Source organism: Diorhabda sublineata, chromosome 3 (assembly GCF_026230105.1).
Source record: "Diorhabda sublineata isolate icDioSubl1.1 chromosome 3, icDioSubl1.1, whole genome shotgun sequence".
Lineage (NCBI taxonomy): Eukaryota > Metazoa > Arthropoda > Insecta > Coleoptera > Chrysomelidae > Diorhabda > Diorhabda sublineata.
The window spans coordinates 27,021,649-27,029,909 of record NC_079476.1 but is presented as its reverse complement, the minus strand read 5'-3'; the positions used below and the strand labels follow the sequence as shown (position 1 = coordinate 27,029,909).

Sequence of the window (8,261 nt, the reverse complement as noted above, 5' to 3'; positions counted from 1 at the left end):
GTTATAATTTTTATCAGGTTAGTATAAATTATTATCGTGACTATGATATAATAGAAAATTAAATCGTAAATTTTAAGATATTCTAGTTTGAAACTCTTTTTTATCGTATCTATAGAATCAAAAATCATTCAATTTATAGTTCGATAGTCTGACAATTTTCCGAAGTTCTTCATCAATATTTCATTCGGTTCAACGCTGTTGTTATTAATAATTTATAAATTTCACACATTACATTCAAATTCTCCTTTTTTTAAATAATTTATAGTTGTCGTTAAGCAATCAATTATTCAATTGATTCTATTGATTACAGCAGTAAAGCGAATGTAGTATGTTCTAAAAGTATGCAACTATTTATACCTTGGCGTGCTTAAAGTATTGTCTATCTTCAAATCTAGTTGTGTATTTTATATAGCATCCACGTTGTAATTTTTTTAATCAACTTTACACATAATGTTGTTATAGGTACATGGTTTGTAAACAAATAAATCTTTTTACCTAAAATTCTTTTATTTCATCTTGTATACCATACCTATATCCTACTACAACGCTAGCAGTGATCATATAAACAAAAAAATCTCTTTAATTGGAACACGAAGTAAAAGTCAATCAAAGAAGTGAAATCTACAGCCAGAAAGACGAAGATTTATATAATTTATCAGTCATTTACAATTGAAATTCAATATTATTTATTGAATATTTTACGTATGCAACCATTTATACAACGGCTTGTTTAAAGTATCGCCTATCTTTACAGTTGAACAACTTCCGTGACTCCAGCTGACGCCACGTCATATGATTGTCAGCTCAAAATGGAAAAAAATTTCGTCACTTACCTCATGAAAATTTTTATACATTGATTACTGAAGTTGAATGAATATACAGGGAAAGTGAAATGAAAACAAAAAAGGTTTAACAAAAACTGATTTTATTATACATTTTGAACAAGTACATACTAAATCGAAAATAACATAAAACACAGCATTAAAAAAAAGAAATAAGATAAAAAAGGAACCTATAATAAAAGAGGCGGATGTTTTTTTATCGAAATTAATAATAAATGTACATTTTTCATGCCATTAAATCTCCTTACAATCAAAATAAGGATAAAGGAAGTTATGAATGATCCTTGCTATAATTACGATAATCATCCATGGATAATGTAATAATTTTCTGATTAGTGAGTAATTTTTTCTATTCAGATCGATTTTAACTTCTGGATTTTGTTGGATTTTCTAAATTAATAACAAAAAAAAAATATGATCCATTTTTTTTTTAATTTTTATGAACGCTTATTTACCGACCATACATAAAAAAGCATTTCAAATATCGAAGCCAGAAGCTAAAATCACGTTTTGAAGTTGATAATTGAAGACTAGAAGCAACTTAAAAGACGCTTTCTGTTATTAAAAAAAAGTGTTAACAGCTGTTTCTCGTCCCTTATAAAAAAATAATAAATAAGAAGCTAAATCGTAATAAACTAAAAAAAAATATCTAACTAAGTACACATAAATAATAGTAAAAAAAACAACGAGATGAGTGAGCAGCCATAATAGTATCACATAACAAATTCAGTATAAAAAAAATGTTTACAACTTATTAACAGATGTTGTAAAGATAGTTCCACAACTATTATTTCAAATTATGATACAGTTTGCGCAAAAACTATTGATGTATATTTAAAAAAAGCTATAACAGTAGTAATTCACATTAACGACGCCATATTTGTATTCCTACACCGATTACGTCATCTATTTAACCAGAGACGAAACTAAAGATTAAAAAAGAAGAAAAACTACAAGAGTGAAATAGCGTTGACAAGTTAAATCACGCTCTAACCACCCTATAGAAAAGATTAAGACATTTTCACGAAGGTTTGTTTTGTCGATTTGTTTTCTCTGTAATTTCGATTCGTATTGTGGAACTAGCCCGTTTTAATGGTGAATTCATGAAAATTTTTTAATAGGACACAGCACTTTTTGATTTCCAACTGATTTCTATAATTTTTTTTTCAATATCCTTTAATGAAAGCTGACAGATGATTTTTCTCTTCTTCGGATAAACCGTTTTTCAGCGTTCTGCGAACTAAATAAGAGAATTTCTGAATAGGAACGATCATAATTTAATACTAAATTCAAAATATACAGTGTGTCACGTATAAGAAAAGCAGACATTTCACGTCGACTCCAACTTTTGGTTATCGGATTTCTCTTTGAATAATAATAGATAAAAAAAATGACATTTTAAGGTTAGATCATCCTAATTAATTTGTTAAAAGGTTGCAAAGGATTCAATAGTTTTCGAAATTTTAGTTCTTATTAAGAAAACAACCTTGTATAGAAGTAACAGTCATTGATTTGTTCTGTTTCGGTTCGTATGCGGGACACCCTGTATAGAGTGATTCATAAAGTGAAACATATTACGAAAATAGTTAAATTATATATTTCGAAAATTCTCATGAATCACTCTGTATACTATGATGCAAATAAACACAACAACAATTAGTAATCATACAGACAACGTCAAAAAGTTAGTGAAAAGTTATAAAGATGCATTAAGTTTTTTTGGAAAAAAAACGTCACACCCACATACCAAAGTCGATTATTTCAAGGAGAATCTCTGCTACCAAACGGGTTATTTTCCCTAGTTCTAGACCTTTTTACTGTATACAGAATAAATTTAACGTTAATAATATTCGCATTCATTTATTTCAGTTTATATCATATAAAAATTTAATGCTTTCCTTTTTGAATAATCGCACAATTATTTTTCCGAAATTGTTAAGTTTGGCAACCCTGCTTAACAGTAACTTCGTTGTATACAAAAGGTCGATTCGTATACTAATGATCGTTAAATTTGTGGGACGTACTGTAATATATTTAAATAAACATAACCTCAAAATATTCTGGTCTTCTTATATTTAGTTTTATAAATTTACATGTATTTAAAAAAAATTAATCAGGGTTCTCCAAATTTCGTATCCTGATTTTTTCTTTAGGCACTCGAGTGATGCGGAGCCTCGACTGATTTTGCATACAGAGAACAAATCATACCAAAACCGAATCCTACCGACGAATACACACGATACAGACTGACAGTTCAGTACAGAAACTGTATTTGCTAATGATGGAACGTCTTAATAAAAAATTAGTACTGTAAAAAATTCTCTAGCAAACCAGATTTAAAATAAAGACGTTTTACCAAAAAAATAAATTAAAAGATCTAAGAACTAAAAAAAGAAATTCAGCTCTTCAATATAACAGTTTTAAGTAACAGCGATTCACTCTACTCACATCACTGCGTTCGTACATAATACGGTTACAACGTTGCCACGTTTATTTTAAAATTTTACGAATTCAATTAATGTACCATGACTTATAGTGAATAATGAATTTAAATTATAATTATAAAAGAAAAGTGATTTATTAAAATTTATATGAATTTGAAAAATAAAAAATTTTAATTGAAACGGAATTCGATCTACTTACGAGATTTTCTGTCGGCGTGCCTGGTTCTTTTCCTTTCTCTAGGCGCTGTTCTTGTCGAAGGAGCTTTGGTTGCGGTTTTCACCAACGTTTCGATAAGTTCGTCGTCTCCATCAGTCAAATTGCCGTTACCAGGACTCAAAAAAGATCTGTTGCCGTCTTTGCGCGTTCTCCTCCAAGGTAAAGTACCTTGTAGACTTTCTACGTCCGACATATCGCTACCTAATAGTTGTCTTAATTCCGCGTCAGCTCTATCTTCTTTCGACCTAAATTTACCAACCTAATAACAAAAAAAAATTAAATAGAAGTTAATTATTATTTTTTTTTCTCAACTTACGTCCGTAATCATTTTTCCTCTGGTCTTGTTTCTCTCTCTGTGATTAGCTTTTTTTTCTAGTTGTTGAAGTACTCGTTCTCGTGTCGTTCTGTATTCTAAAGCGAATTCAGATACGATTCTACAAAACTCGTTTGGTTTGGTGTCGGAAATTTGATGTATCGGTATCCCTAACCAAAGTAAAAACTTGTGGAATCTGAAAAAAATCATTTCTTGAACCATATGTTATACTATCACTACGTTATATGGTCGTTCGAGCCGGGTAAAAACCAGTAAAACTTGAAGTGTATACTTTAGGTCGTAGAAAATGATTATTGTAACTCGAGATAAGAGTATATCGTGAAAGAATATCACCCTGTACGTATAACAATCGCGATGATAACAAAAAATTATAATTTAACAATTCGAAACATTAAAATAATTTATTTTGTTTCATATAATTGGCAATATTTTGGAACACCTCCTGTAGATTAGAATTTCATTGAAACACTAACAACGCCATTTGCTATATTTTTTTTTGAATTTGATGTAAGTGTAGGTATTTAGTATAAAAAAATGATGAAAATTAATTAAAACCCAAAATACAATGAATTTATTTTTGATTTGATTATTTTTTAATAGAATAAAAAGATCGCAAATTCAGAGAAAAATAAAAAAAATTGGAATATTAAATTCATTTTTCCTATTAGATTATTATCGAAACTTTTGTACACTTCTTTTAGTTTAGAATTACATTCAACTACAACAATATGAATCGAATATATCTAAGTTTCTATTTTTTTCTTTAGTGCCAATAGATGGTGAAGAAATATATTTAGAGATCTAAATAAATTTTTGAAAGTTCAAAAAAAAGTTCCGTTTTTTTATATACTAAATAAAATAATTTTGAGGATATTTGACATAAAATGTTAATGCTGCCATCTACATTATTACTGGAAAACAAAAATCAAATAGATATCTACTTCTAGACCTAGACCAAACTGATTTCGGATAAAACATCGATTAATAAGTTCTCGATTTGACAGATAGAGGCCACCACAAGTTGGTTTTAAATTAACAAAGGACAAAATAAGATGGATATCACCTCCAAGTATTCATTTATAGAAATTAAGATTAAAATATTTAAAATGAAATATCATTAACACTATTTAATGTTTAGTAAATCTAGTGGCAATATAATACGAGGGTAATTAGAAAAATAAAAGTTTACCTGTTGATGATTCGTCTGTGTACGATTCCCAATAGAATAATCCTTTCAGCACAATCTGATAAAAAATCAGACATTTTCACTTTCATCATGGTGGAACCGTCATGTTTAGCAATTAATTTCAGGTGGTCCCATGAGGCTTTACAGTCCGATTCGAGTCTTTGGATATTTAAAGCTAGTTCGTCGAAATCGATTTTGGAAGCCCTGGTAATTGCACCAATCTAAACAGAATAAGATAAACAAGCCTCTATTTATACAAAATGGATTTCTCGATAATTCCATTTCTAGAATATAAACAAACGAAATAGTCCAGGCTACTAAGGTAAATTTGCATACAAAATTGGAATTGACTTACCTTTACCATCAAAATCTACCCCATGACGATATGTGCTTATTAATCTTAGGGGTGAAAACTACCCCTCATGGAAAAATATTAATAAAATTATAAATATGAGGATTTAATAATTAGAAAGATACTTTCAAGGTTTGAAAAAAGTATGTCATCCCTCATAAAACATCCCCGGTTAATATGAAATTGAGAAAATATTATTTATTTATTTCGTGACTCTTTTCAAATTGACATTTTTTTGCTCCAACATTTAAAAAAAAAGTGTAATTAATTTTTTGGCCATATCTCTGTTAATTTTCAAGCAAATTACTTGTTCAAAACGTAGATTTATAGGGAATTTTCTAACCTATAAGTTTGTAAACGTTTCAAATTTCTTTAGCCCTCATATTTTTTAAGTGCAACGTTTAAAGGGTTCGAAAAAAACTTTTTGAATCTCATCAATTTTTATGTATATCCTATAGTTTTTCAGGAAATTTTTTAGAAATTTCGAAAATGATTTGTCGACTTTAAACATAATTTTTTTTCGAAATAATGTATTCTTAATCGTTCATACTTCTAAAAATCGTTATTGGTATGTGAAATAATGAAAATAATCACCGAGTTAAATTTTTATTACAATTTGGGTACTATTGCTAATGGTGAAATTCAGATTTTTTTCTACAAAAAAATATAAATCGATTTAATTTCAGTCATAACTTTCTTAGTTTTTCTACTAGATAGTTCTAGTATCTCTCATTTTAAAGCTTTTTAAAAGTACATTGACAAAGATTATATGCGATTATCTCGAAAAGTTGATCGTTTTTCCGTTAATCGATGTTGAATTTTGAAAAATTTTCATTTGGTAAAAATATTCAATCTTCAATAAATCATAACTCGGTTTGCATTATGCCTAAAGCAAATTAAAAAAATTCAATCTCTTTGTGTTTTTATAAGCTACAATTTTGTTCATCATACTTTTTTTGATAAAATCGAAAGTATTTGAGTTATTCATAAAAAATCGATTTTTTTCAAGAAAAATATTCCAATTGCGCATAACTAGAAAACTATTGATTTTTCGAAAAAAAACCTAATCACATTTTTTGCTTAAAAATTGGTCGTCTATGAATTTCCGCGGTTATTACATAAAAATTTTCACCCCCTAGTTGGGGTTGAATTCACCCCTAAGGCAAAAATACACATCGGCGTAGGGTAGATTTCACTTTTTAATGTATTCACTACATGCTGTCGAAATTTTAGGTAAAAACCTTTGTAGCCTGGACTAAAAAGTTCATAATACATCCTGTAAATAAATTATAAAAAAAAATCGCCGCCGAATATAAAAGATCCTTGCGAGAATTTCCGCATCCCCCAAAATCTAGTTTCTATTTACTAGAACAGGACCGTCTTCACAATCTACGTCAGTATGCGTGTTCGTAACACGAATATACACTAAAAAAAATAAAACTTACCTCCGAATACAAATCAGTGGCGTCCGGAAATTTCTCCATAACGATATGACAAAGATGATGCAGCAGAGAATGTTTATGAACTGTATCCTTAACTTCAGGTACTTTGGCGAGGTACTCGATCTGAAATCCCTTCACTTCGTTCCCGTTCAAGAAATTCCCGACGGATAATAGTGTGCTCAATATCCCCCTGAACGTTTTATTCACTTTCAATACTTCGAAACCCTGTTTGAGATCCATCAGAGGTTCGGCGATTTCCCTTTCGGAATTTTCGAAATCTAATTTGAAAGCCCAAAGTTTCAATCTGGCCGGTAATTCGGAAATGGAGGCGAGCGTAAGCAGAAATTGTTCGGCGCTACCTAGAGGAATTTCCGGATTAGCGGCTTGAGCTTCTTGGATTTTGGTTCGTTCTTCTTCTGTCGGTAACATCGTGAGGAGTTTTTCGATGCCTTCGCGGTTCATGATCGTCGCGTCCATTTTTAATATGGCGGTTTTGATCGAACGAGGCGGCGGGAGTTTCGTCATGCCGATGTTTATAGCGTTCGAACGTTTCGGATCCAGTACGATTATTTCTTTGTTTTTGTTCATTTCTTGTTGTTTCTACAGAATTTTTTCATATAAATACACTCGCGAGCAAAAAAAACCACTCAAGGCGCACAATCGCAGTCAAAAGTCTCTAGCAAAAAATTTGTAGCAACACGCCACGCCACGTATCGATTTCATTCATTTCTCTGCGTACACAATCAGCCGCCACTCGTAGCACGATGCAAAATTCTCATACGACATATACACATATATTCAACACGTGGCGTGGAGTAGCGTGGCGTGTTGCTAGTGGGTTTCAACTTCTAGTCTTACTATTAGTTTTATAATGTGACGGTTTATATTGTTATTGATTGGTGAATTACAAATAACGAACGAAAAGAACTTTTAAACAATAAAATACCCAAAAGCAACGTTTTCTTTTATGCAAAACTGCGCGAATCTTTTTTCAGATCTTCTGTAAACACGTCTGCTTTAATCTGAGAAGTTCGTCATTCTAATTAACGTGTTCTCAGGAAAATTAGACGTGTTGCTTGTTCGTTTGAGATCAGCAGCTGGCTTTTTTGACTCAATATTAAGTCTTCTTCTGATTGTCCAACCACTCGAGTTTCTGGTGACAATTAACGAAATTTTCTACTTTTTCTTCCGGAACCGCGTTTTTGATGAAAGTTCTCGCTGATTCTGGGCCTTTAGTGTTCAGTTTTTTTGCCAGTGACTTGCGATTGCAGGGGTGTTGCCTGAGTCGTTTTTTTTTCGCTCGATGGCGTTTATTTTTTCTAGTTAATAAATATTAGGGTTATTAATATTGTAGGGATTTTAATCTTGCGTTTTTGGCTTGAAATATATACTAGGTGTGATTAAAAAAATACGATGAATGAATTGTTAAGTGGCAATCATTAAT

General features: G+C 30.6%; 1 protein-coding gene across 13 annotated transcripts in view; it reads right to left on the bottom strand.

Annotated features, from left to right (window-relative positions):
* Positions 1-908: 908 nt before the first annotated feature.
* LOC130442177 (FH1/FH2 domain-containing protein 3) overlaps positions 909-8,261 on the bottom strand; it is a 70,486-nt gene continuing 63,133 nt past the window's right edge. For 10 of the 13 annotated variants that reach the window (XM_056776278.1, XM_056776281.1, XM_056776282.1 and 7 more), the window contains 5 exons: positions 6,821-7,417; positions 5,027-5,244; positions 3,820-4,012; positions 3,486-3,762; positions 909-2,082 (listed from right to left, as the gene is read on the bottom strand). In XM_056776278.1, the coding sequence (XP_056632256.1) occupies positions 2,009-2,082; positions 3,486-3,762; positions 3,820-4,012; positions 5,027-5,244; positions 6,821-7,417 (1,359 nt within the window). In that variant the 3' untranslated portion in view covers positions 909-2,008. Of the gene's footprint in view, positions 2,660-3,485; positions 3,763-3,819; positions 4,013-5,026; positions 5,245-6,820; positions 7,418-8,261 lie in introns of all 13 variants that reach the window. The other 3 variants (XM_056776291.1, XM_056776289.1, XM_056776280.1) reach the window with 2 other exon arrangements.